Source organism: Microcaecilia unicolor, chromosome 2 (genome assembly GCF_901765095.1).
Source record: "Microcaecilia unicolor chromosome 2, aMicUni1.1, whole genome shotgun sequence".
In the NCBI taxonomy this organism is placed as follows: domain Eukaryota; kingdom Metazoa; phylum Chordata; class Amphibia; order Gymnophiona; family Siphonopidae; genus Microcaecilia; species Microcaecilia unicolor.
In genome coordinates this window covers 122,219,852-122,235,401 of record NC_044032.1, presented here as the reverse complement: position 1 = coordinate 122,235,401, position 15,550 = coordinate 122,219,852, and the positions used below count along the sequence as shown (strand labels likewise).

Sequence of the window (15,550 nt, the reverse complement as noted above, 5' to 3'; positions counted from 1 at the left end):
TCCCCCCCCCCCCCCCCCAAACATTTTTTTTTCTTAATAGGTATAAGATTTGAACTTCATGATTACGGAGCATGAGAAATTTAATTGGTGTTGGGTAGTTATTCTGGAATTAATAACCCTAACTCACCCTTGTGAAAAGCATTCTCTGATTCAAAGCTCACAAGCAGGACTAGTTTGATCCTCCTACATTGTTCCAGAACAAGTAACAATTTAAATACATTCAAGACCACACTCCTCCCATGGACAAATTCTGCCTATCCCTTATCAATTAAAGGATATAGCATGCCAATCTGCCATAATTTTTGCCAATACTTTAGCATCTACATTCAATACTGAGATTGAGCAATATAATTCTGGAAAGGTTGTGTCTTTGCCCAGCTTTGATATTAAACATATTAGAGCTCTGTTTACCCCCTTAAGAAACTATCTTGCTCTATTGTTTCCTCATAATACTCAGGTAGGGGTCTTTTGACAGTGTCAAGCAGAAATTTGTTTAAGTGCTGGAACAGTTTTGGACTGAGTCCCTAGCGTATCCAGATCTTATATACCAAACCTTTGGCGGTGTTAGAAAATGGTATTTTGTCCACACCGCTTAGGTTATTCAGGGGAACGCAGCAGGAGATGTCCCTTCTCCCCGCTACTCCTTGACCTCATTCTGTTGACTACTGATTTATCTCCAGAGATTCAGGGGGTAACTTGTATGAGGACTGAGTGCAAGCTGGCTGCTTATGCAGATTTACTCATTTATTCTACAGGTGACATCTATTCCGACACTGTTGCAGTTCAAACACAGGTCTGGTACATACTACTAGTACTACTACTATTTAACATTTCTAGAGCGCTACAAAGTGTACGCAGCGCTGTACAAACACAGAAGAAAGACAGTCCCTGCTCAAAGAGCTTACAATCTAATAGACAAAAAGTAAAGCATTTAAATTTAAAATATTTAAGCAGTCAAGCACAAGAGAACAGTCACAGAAGGACTGAAGATGTTGAAGGGTGGTCAGTGTGATTAGGTGTAACTCTGGTTGGAGTAGTGGGAGAAGGTGATAGAAGAATAGAAATGGGTGAGGTAAAGTAATGAGTGGGTTGATAGGGAGGTTATATAAGACATGTCACTCTAGGGGTGGGTGGGTAGAGGGGTAGGGTGGGTGGGGTATGCTCTTAACTGGCAAAAATCAGAGGTGATGCTGTTAAACAAGTCTACATACCTGACTGATCCTACTTTGACTCAATTTCACCCTGCACCGCAGGGGTTTAAATATCTGGGGATATAGTTTGCACAAACATTGGATGAAACTGTATCTGGTAACATGAATAGGCTGTCTAATTTAGTTATTGAACATACATCTCACTGATTGTCCCTTTACCTTTCTTGGTGGGGGCTGTTAGAGGCTTCTCAGGATGGCGATACTACTACAAATTTTGTCTACACTACAAATGCTCCCTGTTCCTTTCCCTAAATCTATGTTTTCTGATGAGGAAAGATTACTTACCAGATTTCTCTGGAAAAGGAAGCCAACTCGCATTGCAAACTTTGAAACTGCCTGCTCAGAAAGGAGGGTGAGCTTTCCAGATTTGTGGTCTTATCTTATCTAATTTATCTAGGAATCTTCACGATATTGACCCTTCATCTCTATCCTCCCATGTTTCAAACCTCCTCTCTACTGTGGCACCATCCACGTCTGTCAACGAGGCTGTTTCTTCTTACAACAATACTCTATCCCCTGCCTTAGACACACTTACACCTTTGATGACCCGCCCTATAAGGCGTACAAAACCCCAACCTTGGCTGACTTCTAATATCCGCTACCTACGTTCCTGTACCCGCTCCGCCAAACGCCTCTGGCGGAAATCTCGGGCCCTTGCTGACTTCTTACACTTTAAGTTCAGGCTGACCTCCTTCCAATCTGCTCTTTTATGCGCCAAACAGGATTATTATATCCAACTGACCAACTCTCTTGGCTCTAACCCTCGACTTCTCTTCACCACATTGAACTCTCTCCTCAAGGTGCCCCCTCCCCCAACTCCCCCTTCATTATCTCCTCAGACCCTTGCTGAATTCTTTCACGACAAGGTTCAAAAGATAAACCTTGAATTCTCTACCTCGCCACCTCTCCCTCCACTAGTCCGTTCCCCTCTCTCTCCTTCCCCTCATTCCTTTTCCTCCTTCCCTGAAGTTACTATAGAGGAAACTACACTTCTCCTTTCTTCCTCAAAATGTACCACCTGTTCCTCTGATCCCATTCCCACCCACCTTCTTAATGCCATCTCACCTGCTCTTATTCATTTTATCTGTCACATTCTCAACCTCTCACTTTCCACTGCAACTGTCCCTACTGCCGTTAAACATGCTGTGGTCACACCTTTCCTTAAGAAGCCTTCACTCGACCCAATTTGTCCCTCTAATTACCGACCCATCTCCCTCCTCCCTTTTCTCTCCAAATTACTTGAGCGTGCTGTTCACCACCACTGCCTTGATTTTCTCTCCTCACATGCTATTCTTGACCCACTACAATCTGGTTTTCTCCCTCTCCACTCAACCGAAACTGCGCTTACTAAAGTCTCCAATGACCTATTACTGGCTAAATCCAGAGGTCAATATTCCATCCTCATTCTTCTTGATCTTTCCACTGCTTTTGACACTGTCGATCACAGCATACTTCTCGATACCCTGTCCTCACTTGGATTCCAGGGCTCTGTCCTTTCCTGGTTCTCTTCCTACCTCTCCCTCCGCACCTTTAGTGTTCACTCTGGTGGATCCTCTTCTACTTCTATCCCTCTGCCTGTCGGCGTACCTCAGGGTTCTGTTCTTGGTCCCCTCCTCTTTTCTATCTACACTTCTTCCCTTGGTTCATTAATCTCATCCCATGGCTTTTCCTACCATCTCTATACTGATGACTCCCAAATCTACCTTTCTACCCCTGATCTCACCTTGCATCCAAACCAAAGTTTCAGCGTGCTTGTCTGACATTGCTGTCTGGATATCTCAACGCCACCTGAAATTAAACATGACCAAAACCAAGCTTCTCATTTTCCCCCCAAACCCACCTCCCCACTCCCCCCGTTTTCTATTTCTGTTGATGGCTCTCTCATTCTACCTGACTCCTCAGCTCGAAACCTTGGGGTCATCTTTGACTCTTCTCTCTCCTTCTCTGCTCATATCCAGCAGATCGCCAAGACCTGTCGTTTTTTTTCTTTACAACTTCCGTAAAATCCGCCCCTTTCTTTCCGAGCACTCTACCAAAACCCTCATCCACAACCTTGTCACCTCTCGTTTAGACTACTGCAATCTGCTTCTTGCTGGTCTCCCACTTAGTCACCTCTCCCCTCTCCAATCTGTTCAAAACTCTGCTGCCCATCTCGTCTTCCGCCAGGGTCGCTTTACTCATACTACCCCTCTCCTCAAGTCGCTTCACTGGCTCCCTATCCGTTTTCGCATCCTGTTCAAACTTCTTCTACTAACCTATAAATGTACTCACTCTGCTGCTCCCCAGTATCTCTCCACACTCGTCCTTCCCTACACCCCTTCCCGTGCACTCTACTCCATGGATAAATCCTTCTTATCTGTTCCCTTCTCCACTACTGCCAACTCCAGACTTCGCGCCTTCTGTCTCGCTGCACCCTATGCCTGGAATAAACTTCCTGAGCCCCTACATCTTGCCCCATCCTTGGCCACCTTTAAATCTAGACTGAAAGCCCACCTCTTTAACATTGCTTTTGACTCGTAACCACTTGTAACCACTCGCCTCCACCTACCCTCCTCTCCTCCTTCCTGTACACATTAATTGATTTGCTTACTTTTATTTTTTGTCTATTAGATTGTAAGCTCTTTGAGCAGGAACTGTCTTTCTTCTATGTTTGTGCAGCACTGCATACGCCTTGTAGCGCTATAGAAATGCTAAATAGTAGTAGTAGTCTTACCATATGGAATTTCTTTTATGAAAAGGAGGTCAATGGCTTAGGGAACAAAATGAGGATCAGAAACTGAAATGGCTGGCCCTGGAAGAGCAGATATGGCTCCTTCTCCGATATCTTTGTGAAACTGGTTATCACGATTACAACTGGTTGAGCTGTATATTCGTTTTGGCTCTAAAGTGGTGCCCTTCCTGAGGCAGCCAGTAAGTTGGCGAAACAAGGCACACTTGTAGAAGGGTGGCACGAGAGGAGTGCTATTTACTCGTTTTGGATTATCGGAACTTCTCTCCAGATAAAACTACGGGCAGCCCAAGTTTCCGATTTCCCGAAGGTTACCACAGCCTGGAAGCTTGGAAGCTAAGTATTGCTGGACTCATAGATTTACTACAATTTTCTACATTGAAGCAAAGTATTGCTGGACTATTTCTAGTGAATTCATCTTGATTAATTTATTCATCAATAGATGAAGTGCTCGGCTGTGAGTTAGAGAGTCCGTGACTGTACGGAGGGCTTTCTCTGTATGTTGAATATAGAAGGGTGAGAAAGGCTATAGATTGTGTAGGTTGATTCGTGTGTTCGTTTTGGTGTTAAGTGCCTCACTTATCTAAGCTTTAATATTAGTGTTGGAGAAATTGAGTTTTTTTAAAAACCATTCGTTTTTCTCATGTTTTTATGAGTTTTTTTACACATGATTCTTTTTTTCTCCTCACTGGGACCGATGATATTACCCTACTCCAAATTTATATCCGTGGCGTAGCGAGGGCGGGGCGGTGGGGGCAGTCCGCCCCGGGTGTCAGCGGGTGGGGGGTGCTCCGTCGTCTCCTGCCACCACCCTGCCCTTTTTTTAAATCCATGCAGCGACGCAGGCAGCGCCTCGCGTCTGCCCTGCATGTGCTGTGAAGAAGAAAATCACGTCGCTAGCGTCGGGCCTTCCCACGCTTTGTCCCGCCCTCGAGGAAATAGGAAGTTACCTCAGAAGAGGGTGGGACACAGCGAGGGAAGGCCCGACACCAGTGACGCGATTTTCTTCTTCACACAGCACAAGCAGGGAAGAAGGGAGGCGCTGCCTGCGTCACTGTATGGATTAAAAAAAAAAGCAGGGTGGTGGCAGGAGAAGAGGGCTCTGTCGGCTCTAAACTGAGGGGGGAGGGGGACGGGACCGGCTCGGGGGGGGGGGGGGGGGAGAAGGGGAAGCTTAGATGGGTGCTCAGAGGGGAGAAGGGGTCTGAAGCTGGAACTGGGGTCTGACAAGGGGGCTGAAAAGGGGGGATGCAAGGCATGTGGTGGATGAAGGGGGCTGGAACTGGGGGCTGGAAAGAGGGGGCAGAGAGAGAGAAAGGGGACAGACCCTGGATGGATGGGAGAGAGAGGGCAGACAGTGGATGGAAGGGACAGAGAGAGAGAGGGGGCAGACAGTGGATGGAAGGGACAGAGAGAGAGAGAGAGGGGGGGGGGAAGACAGTGGATGGAAGGGACAGAGAGAGAGAGAGGGGGGGGGAAGACAGTGGATGGAAGGGACAGAGAGAGAGAGAGAGGGGGGGGAAGACAGTGGATGGAAGGGACAGAGAGAGAGAGAGAGAGGGGGGGCAGACAGTGGATGGAAGGGACAGAGAGAGTGAGAGAGAGGGGGGGCAGACAGTGGATGGAAGGGACAGAGAGAGAGAGAGAGGGGGGGGCAGTGGATGGAAGAGACAGAGAGAGAGGGCAGACACTGGATGGCAGGGACAGAGAGAGAGGGCAGACACTGGATGGCAGGGACATTAGAGAGGGCAGACACTGGATGGCAGAGAGAGAGCGAAGAAAGATGCTGGATGGAAGGAAGACAGTGAAAAGAAGATGAGGAAAGCAGAAACCAGAGACAACAAACTGTAAATAAAATATATATTTTTATTTTTTTGCTTTAGGATATAGTATTGTAGCTGTGTTAATACATGTTTATAAATAGAACATGTAAATAAGGTAATCTTTTTATTGGACTAATTTTAATACATTTTGACAACTTTCAGAGAACAAAACCCCCTTCCTCAGGTCAGGATAGGATACTGTAACAGTACTATACTGTATTGACCTGAGGAAGGAGATTTTGGCCTCTGGAAGCTAAATGTATTAGTCCAATAAAATGGTATTTTATTTTCTGTATTTGTTTTATTTCTATTTGTTAATTTGTAAAGTGGTGATTGGTATTAGTTTTTTCAAATTTACATCTGCTGTCTTTATATTTTGCACAGTACTAGGGGACAATTTCTGTTTCTGTGGTGTTGCATTGTATGCAGAGTCTAGCATCAGGGGTTCAGTTTAATTTTGTCTAAATAGAAAATTTATGATTACTTATTCTATAGTGGATTAGGATGTATCTGTGTTTGTGAAAAAGACATGGCTTTCGGTTGGCATTGACTGTGCAGGATCGACAATCTGTCTGTTTTCGTTTTACAATAGGTGAATTGATGTGCTAGTGCTCACTGTAGTGTTTAAGATGCTTTCCTTTTCCTTGTGTGACTTGTACAAATTACTGCTTATGGTATGGTAGAATTGCTCTATAGGTCCTGAGTGTTTTGTATTCTCGGTATGCCTAGTACTGGATTCGGGGGGGGGGGGGGGGGGTTAAAAAATGACCGGCCCCGGGTGTCAACTACCCTAGCTACGCCACTGATTTATATAGTGGAGTTTAGTATACTTTATGTAGGAGGAGCATCCTAGTGGTTAGTGCAGCAGACTTTGATCCTCGGGAACTGGGTTCGATTCCCACTGCAGCTTCTTGTGACTGTGGGCAAGTCACTTAACCCTCCATTGCCCCCGGTACAAAATAAGTACCTTTATATATGTAAACTACTTTGAATGCAGTTGCAAAATACCACAGAAAGGTGGTATATCAAGTCCCATTTCCATTCCCTACATGGAGCTTTGAGGTCCCCACTTGGTAATTTAAGTACAAGGATCTTGGTGTTTGATCTTTTGCTTGGATAAGGGAACCACCTGCAAAAGGGAAAATTAGGTTCTTACCTTGGTAATTTTCTTTCTTTTAGTCACAGCAGATGAATCCATTAACTGATGGGTTGTATCCTCCTACCAGCAGGTGGAGATAGAGAACACTGAAAGACCAAAGTGCCTCTAGGACGGCTAGCCCCAACTGCCTTCAGTATTTGAGATTTCCAAAGCAGAGTGAACCATAAAGGTATAATAACAAACTTTCCTCACAGCGAACAATCGCCCCATAACAGGAGCATCAAAGGAGGGACGATCCCAACCTCCTGTAGTAGAACATAGATAACTGTTTTCCAACTTCTCCCAATGAGATTCATATCTGCATGAAAGATCTGAACAAAAAACAAAGTCAGACAGGGAGGGATCATGGATTCATCTGCTGTGACCAAAGGAAAGAAAATTACCAAGGTAAGAACCTAATTTTCCCTTCCTTGTCATCAGCAGCAGATGAATCCATTAACTGATGGGATGTACAAAAGCAATCCCTACTTAGGGTGGGGGCAGGCCACACCACGAGCCAAAACTTGAGCTCCAGAAACAGTGTCCTGCTTCGCTGCAACATCCAGCCTGTAATGCCGGGCAAAAGAGAGCTGAGAAGCCCAAGTAGCCGCACTACAGATCTCTTGAAGAGAGAGTGCACTCGTTTCAGCCCACAAGGAGATGGCTCTCGTGGAATGCGTCTTAAACGCTTCAGGCGGAGACCGATCTGAAAGCAGATACACAGCAAAAATTACTTCCTTGAGCCAACGGGCTATAGTGGCCTTAGACGCCGGGCCTCCTTGCCGAGGACCTGACAACAAGACAAAAAGGTGATCAGAAGTCCTGAAGTCATTTGACATCTGTAGATACTGCAACAGCACTCTGCAGACATCCAGAAGATGTAACTGCCCAAAGGAGTCCGGGAAATCTTCCCTAAAAAAGGAAGGAAGAAAACTGGGCTGGTTCAGGTGAAACGCTGAAACCACCTTAGGCAGGAAGAAAGGCATTGTACGTACCTTTACTCCGGACTCCGAGAATTGCAGAAAAGGATCCCGACAGGACAGCTCCTGCAGCTCAGACACGGGTGTAGCCGATGTCATGGCCACCAAAAAGACTGTCTTGAGAGTCACATCCTTCTCCGAAGCTCGCTTAAGCGGCTCGAAGGGCGAACACTGAAGATCCTTCAACACTAGCCCCAGGTTCCAGGCCAGACAGGGAAACCGGACAGGACGACGCAGCCTAAGCACCCCTCTGAGAAATCTGGCAATGTCCGGATGAGCAGCAAGGGACAAGCCAGCTACTTTCCCTCGATAGCATGATAATGCTGCCACTTGCACCCGCAGGGAATTGTAAGCCAGGCCTTTTTGTAAGCCCTCCTGTAAAAAGTCCAGCACCGTTGAGACAGTAGCTTGCGTGGCTGTGATCGCCTTTGAAACACACCACGCCTCAAAATTGCGCCAGATCCGAGCATAAGCTGCAGAGGTGGACCGCTTGTGGGCCTGCAAGAGAGTGGAGATGACCTTGTTAGAGTAGCCCTTGTCTCTCAATTGCGCTCTCTCAATAGCCAGGCCGTAAGACCAAATCGGCAGGGATCCTCCATAGACACAGGACCCTGAACCAACAGGTTCGGCACCAGGGGCAAATGAACCGGAGCGCCAACCAACATCCAGCGGAGATCCTCATACCACGGACACCTTGGCTAATCTGGAGCGATGAGAATCACCAGACCTCGGTGCTGTCGAATCCGCAGTAGGACTCGTCCTATCAAGGGCCAAGGAGGGAAAACATACAGGAGGCCCAAGCACCTGGGCTGAGCCAAAGCATCCAACCCCGCCGAGTGAGGATCTTTCCTTCTGCTGAAAAAGCGAGGTACTTTGCCATTTGCACTTGACGCCATTAGATCCATACCAGGACAAATCTAAAGAAAAACTTCTTCTGCCAGTTCCCATTCCGCCGGGTCGATTTGATGCCTGCTGAGAAATAACCTCTGAAGTCATCCCCAGGGCATCAACACCCGGAGGGAAGCCAGGAGGCAACACAGTGTCAGACACCTGCGGCAGAGCTCTTTTCAGCATAAAAGCCTTATGCATTAAAAGCACAAACTCAGGAGAGAAAAAAAAAAAAACTCACCCTGACCCTCCGCCTCCGAATTAGGAGAAACGGATGTAGGAGCTCCTCTGGCAGCTTGTAAACGAGGCGTCCCCCTGCACTCAGACTCCTCCGTAACCGCGAGGGTCGAGGCATGCGGCGCTTCCAAAATGGCGCCCGCTGCCAGCTCCATCGAGTGGGAAGAAACATTGCTCAGCATGCTCAAACTAGCGTAAGCGTTTAAGGAGCACGCTTCACACAGCCCCGCTGCTGATCTGCGTTTATCACAACGGGAGCAGCGCTTAACTCCTTCAGCAACCATCGTCCGTTTTTTCACAGGACGGGAATATAGCAATAAAATGGCGGCTTTGCGCCAAAACTTACCCCGATTGGAACGGCATCCGCGGGACCTCCCCGGAGGAGCTGGGCACCACTCTCACCTCAGAAGCCCGAGTCAACGAGCTCCGGTCAAGCTGCACAGAACCAGAATCACTGGAAAAAGCCTCAGAACAGCCACGCAGTAAAAGCGCGCTCTTTTTTTTTTTTTTTAACGCTGTGAGGAAAGTTGGAGGCAGGCAGCAACAGAGGGACTCCGGGAGGCGGGGGGAATGGGTAAGGCGGGGAAAGGGCGAACCTATATGCCTTTAAAGTGGCCACCACCAGCCACAACACCCCTGCTCAACTGGCAAAGCACAGGAGCCACCCCAGGCAGTCTGAAATCCAGGAGCTGATCAAGCTACGTCCACACCTGCTGGGAGATAGAGAAATACTGAAGGCAGTTGGGGCTAGCCATCCTAGAGGCACTATGGTCTTTCAGTGTTCTCTATCTCCATCTGCTGGTAGGCAAATACAATCCATCAGTTAATGGATTAATCTGCTGCTGATGACAAGGAACGTTTATTTTCAAACTCTAAAATACGTAATCCTTCTCCGATATGCCATGCCTTAGGATCTGAGCTCCCAAGGTTGCAGACACTGTTCTATTCAAAGAATTTTGAGCATTTCATGATTCTTTTGATCCTGAGGATAGAGTATCCTTATACATGTTATTATGGTATAATCTATTCATTAATATCAATAAAATGGTTATTGATTGGAAAGTTTGGCAACAATGTGGGATCTGGTATTTACATTATACAGGAGGGTAAGGTTCTCTCCTTTCCAAATTTGCAGGCTAAGTATAACTTTCCAGTTACGTAAAATTATTGATGGCTTCAGTTGAAGTATTTGATTGCTAGTAGTGGATTAGTTATTTCTGACCTAACTATGGAATGGTCTGTTCAGTCTGCCCTAATAATGGTATCTCAATTACCCCACACCAGTTCCAAATTTACAAATATTTGCAATGCAACAAGTGCTCCTTGACAGGGTTGGAAAAGCTCTGGGAAAAACTGGGCTATACCGGAGAGAAAGCACATTAGAAAAAGATATAGAGAGCTGTATTTAAAATCTCTAGATCTGTATCCCTCTGGCAGATGTTTTACTTCCTTCTCCACAAGAGCAACTGGACTCCTGATAAGGTAGCAAAATGTAGACCATGAGAGGGCAACTGGCATTGGATTGTAAGTAGCATATAAGCACACTGTCGCAGGTGTTTGAATGTCCATCACTATCTGAATACTGGGCAGACATTTGGAATCAGATTGCCACAGTTTTTTCTATGTAGGAACCTATTACATACAGAAATATGATCTGGAAATTGCTTGGTTTATCATTATCTCTTGCTAAAGTTCATAGGAGATTTGATTTCTCATTTTGACTGCAGTGAAACTTACAGTGACTCATGGAAGGCCACATCGTGTTTGATGATACAACACTGGTGGAATGTGGTGTGTCTATATCTTAAATACAAGGAGGTTTTGATGGACAAACAGGGGTTTTCAAACTTCCAGGAATTATTGGGCCAAGCTTGAATACCTACAACACTGATATTTTTTTTCTTTTTGCAACTAATCCTGATGCCAGGGGTTTTCATGTTTATTGTTTTTGGTTTTTATATGTTTGTGATTTGAAAAGTTAATAAAAAGATTTGAACAAAAATTGTAGCATTGGTGAGGCAAGACTTCCCCTTGGCTAAATCCACGTTGATACTCTCCCATTAAACCATGTTTGTCTACATGTTCGGTAATTTTGTTTTTTAAATAGTGTCTCGTTTTGCCTGGCACAGACATCACATCTCACTTATTTGTAATAAATGTTAGGAAAGGATTAACAGCAAATTTTGAGAACCTGTATATTAAAACTGACTCGCACTGTATCTGCACCTTATCTTGCTAATTTAGTTCAAGCTCCCCCACCATGGGCGCAGCAAGACCTTGCGGTGGGAGGGGGCCAGAGCCTGAGGGGGGGCACATTTTAATCTACCGCCTGGCCTCGCCGACCCCCCCCCCCCCACTGCCCTTCTGCACCCCACAGCAGTAAATACCTTTGCTGGCAGGGGTCCCCAACCCCCGCCAGCCAAAGCCTTCTTCAGCACCGGTCTCCTCACCTCCTCCCCCCCCCCCCCACCTTGCCACACCCCACAACACCAAACACCTTTGCTGGCAGGGGTCCCCAACCCCTGCCAGTCGAAGCCTTTTCGGCGCTGCTCCCCCCGCCATACCCCACAGCACCTAATACCTTTGCTGGTGGGAGTCCCCAACCACCATCAACCGAAGCCTTCTTCAGCACCGGTCTCCGGTGCACCACATTCGCTGCCCTGTGCTGTCTTCCTCCTGACGTCCTGTACACTCCTTTAAGTATTTTGTATTTGGTACTGTGGGGGGACGGGCAAGAGGCGGTGGGGGAAGGAGGAGACCGCCGCTGAAAAAGTCTTCAGCTGGCGGGAGTTGGGGACCCCCACCAGCAAAACCAGGGGCTTGGATGAAATCGGGGGGGGGGGGGGGGGTCCAGGCTCCCGTGGCCCCACCTAGCTACGCCACTGTACCCCACAGAAAAAAAAATACTACATTATATTCGTAGTAATTTAAAAAAGGTCTGTACTCTGCAACAAAGTAAACAAAAATTATATTTTAGTTTTTATAGTAGACGTGTGTTAGTCCACTTTTAAAGGTAATAAATAGAAATAAAACAAAACACAGAAAAGAAAACAAGACGATATATTTTTTATTGGACTAACTTAAGACATTTTTTGATTAGCTTTCGAAGGTAACCCTGCTTCAGATAAGAAATAAACAAATGTTGATAAACTCCTAAAAGAGCAATTTTGTGTTACCAAAATTGTATGGAAAGTTTGCATTGTGGCCAACTAAACCATGTTTGGCAGTGGTCAATCCAACTTAGTCCATCACGTTCACAAGCACTGAAATTCACATACTAGAATTTGAAAATATTTTAAAAATAACTTAAAATAAACTCTCCAGCAAAATTCATACCTTGTGCTGTTCAATGCCATCTATCCAATGCTGTCTATGATCCAGGTCTTGAGCTCGTAGGTACCAAACACTGTCATTGACGCTGATATCAAAGCGGCATTCATCAAACTCATGAGGCTGATAAGATGATGAAAACAAAGTGTTAAGTATAGAACAAATTAGGTTACAAATTGCTACAGAAAAACAATGTACAATACCTTGACTCTTGAGAGGCACAGTAGAGGTACCATAGATTTATGAATGGTAGTTAAACTTTAAAGACCTGACATTAATACCTTCTAGAAAGGTTGAACTGTATGAATAAGTGCCTGCACATTTCAGAGTTTACTTCTGAAGAATTAGATATGGCAATTCTTAGACATATTCACTAACTGGCAGATATTTTAGTAATCAAATTTTTTTATTGAAGAAAATGTACCCATACCTCTTATATGATATGCAACTGAACACAAAACAATAAAATAGTAATAAAGAACACTACAAAACAAGTGGTTAGAAAAACATTACTAATTATCTCTTCCCCCACTGATTCAACATCCAGTTTTATTACAGCCATCCAAGACCACAGGATCACATGTAGCTCCTAGACAATTGCATTCTCATACAGTATCATTTTCAATGTGAAAGTGACAGAAATATTCAAAAAAAGTAACCATAAAAACCCAAGAAGCTTGATTTGGAGGTTTCAAAGAGCCAGGATGGAGGGTAGGGGAAAACTAGAAGAGCAGTTGGGGTTCAGAAGCTCAGGAGAATGAAGGCAGCATGACACCAACAATGCACATGAAAAGAAAAAGCCAAAACACTCTGACTGAACCAGGGCCGCCTTTGGTCGGGTAGATAAACAAACCCCGAGGTCGTGTCGAACTGAACCCCCAAATATTCTAGAGATTGAGAGGGGGTCAGGTGACTTTTGTGTATACTGACAACCCAGCCCAGAGATTGCAGTACTGAGACCACTCTGGCTGTGACACGATGACTCTCTTTTGCAGAGTCCGCTCTGATGAGCCAGTCGTCTCGGTACAGGTGAACCCGGTTACCCTCTCACCTGAGAAAGGCAGCTACTACCACCATTACCTTTGAAAAGGTTCAGGGAGCTGTGGCGAGGCCAAAAGGCAAGGCCCGAAACTGGAAATGTCTTCCCAACACCGCAAATCGGAGGAACCGTTGGTGCGGGGGCCAAATAGGTAGGTGCAAGAAAGCTTCTTTTAGGTCCAGAGATGTGAGAAACTCTCCTGGCTATACCGCCGCAATGACGGAGCGCAGGGTTTCCATGTGAAAATGCCGCAGTCTCAGAGACTTGTTGACTTTCTTTAAGTCAAGAATGGACCAAAAAGACCCGCCTTTTCGCGGTACCACAAAGTAAATGGAGTAATGACCGCAACCATGTTCGGCGGGAGGCACAGGGTCGCCGCCCCAAGGTGCAACAAGACTTGTAGGGTCTCCTCTACCGCCGCCTGTTTGACAGCAGTACTGCACCGGGACTCCAAAAACACATCTCTCACCGGGGCATTGAATTCCAAACGGTAACCTTCTCTGATCAGGTCCAGGACCCACTGATATGAGGTAATCTTGGTCCACTCCTCTAGAAAGAGGGAAAGGCGTCCTCCTACAGCTGTAAAGGGGAGTGGACTGGCGCACCTTCATTGAGAGGGTCGCCCTTGAACTCCAGGCCTAGCACCGGCCGCTGCGGATCGCTTGACCGAGCGAAAGGAGTTCCTCTGCTGAAAACGGGCACGTTGAGTAAACCCAGCAGAGCGCCCCAGGTGATACCTTCGAGCTTCACGGAAGCGAGGTCTGGAAGAGGAGGGAACCACCTGACCCTTGGAAGAAGGCCACGGCCTATCCTCGGGTAACCGCTGGCGTTTAGCATCACCTAGGTCTTTAAACAATCTTCTCCAAGTCCTCTCCAAATAAGAGAAGGCCCCAAAAGGGCAACTTCACCAGCCTTTGCTTAGAGGCCATGTCAGCCGCCCAATGCCATAGTCATAAAAGGCAGCGGGCGGACACCGCCACAGACATCTGTTTAGCCGAGGCTCTGACCAGATCATAGAGGGCGTCAGCTAGGAATGACAAGGCCGACTCCATCTGCGGTGCAACCTCAGCGAGGGACTCTGCACCATCCACAGGCTCTTCCACTGCCTGTTGTAACCAAGAGAGGCAGGCTCTAGCAGCATAAGAACTGCAAACAGACGCCCTTAAGGCTAGGCTCGAAATCTCCGTTTTAGTGCTGATTCCAGTCGCTGGTCCTGAATGTCCTTCAGGGCGACCCCTCCCTCTACTGGGAGGATGGTCTTTCTTGTCACCGCTGTGACTAAGGCATCCACTTTAGGCATCCCAAAACGGGCCAAGTGCTCCTCACTCAGAGGGTAAAGATGCCCCATCGCCCTGGCACTTTCAAGGGCCCCTCGGGGTCAGCCTACTGAGCAGAAATAAGCTCTTGGATGGAGTCATGCAAAGGAAAGGCTCGAGCAGGCTTCTTAGTACTCGCCATCCTTGGATTACTAGAGGAGGCCTCGCCTTGAACAGGATCATCGATAGAGAGGGCCTGTAAGGCATCAGAGATAAGTTCTGGCAGCTCATCGCGGTGGAAAATCCGAACCGCAGTGGGATCATCCAGATCCAGTAGCAAACCGGCGCCTTCCTCTGGGCTCCTCAGACCACGAAGGCCTGCCAGATCCCTCAGAGTCTCCACAGCCCGACCACGGGAGGGGGGGGGGGGGGGGGGGAGGGAGGTGCACCACTCTACGACGGGGAATTTACCCGTCTAATTTTAGCGTGCATCCAACGCTCAGGGGAAGCCACTGTCATCAGCCCCAGGCCATCATCAATCAGAGGGGAACCAGGTAGCAACGCAGTGTCAGACACCTGCGGCAGAGCTCTTTTCAGCATGAAGGCTTTGTGTAAAACAAGCACAAATTCAGGGGGAGAAAAACTCGCCCTGACCTCCCTCCGAATTAGGCACCCCTCTGCTCTCAGACTCCTCTGCAACTGCGGGGGTCGAGCCATGCAGCGCTTCCAAGATGGTGCCCGCTGCCAGTTCCATCGAGCGGGAAGAATCCTCACTCGCCATGCTCGTGCTGGCTCTACCGTCTAAACAGCACGTTTTACAGAGGCCCGCTGCAGATCTGTGCTTGCCACAACAGGAACAGCGTTTAACTCCTTCAGCAGCCATCGCCAAAATACAGTGGTATAAAATTCAAAATGGTGTT

General features: G+C 47.0%; 1 protein-coding gene across 1 annotated transcript in view; it reads right to left on the bottom strand.

Moving 5' to 3' along the window:
• The window catches only part of CERT1 (ceramide transporter 1), a 540,904-nt gene that overhangs the window by 454,381 nt on the left and 70,973 nt on the right, over positions 1-15,550 (bottom strand). The window contains 1 exon segment of the mRNA XM_030193269.1: positions 12,342-12,458. Coding sequence (XP_030049129.1) covers positions 12,342-12,458 — 117 coding nt within the window.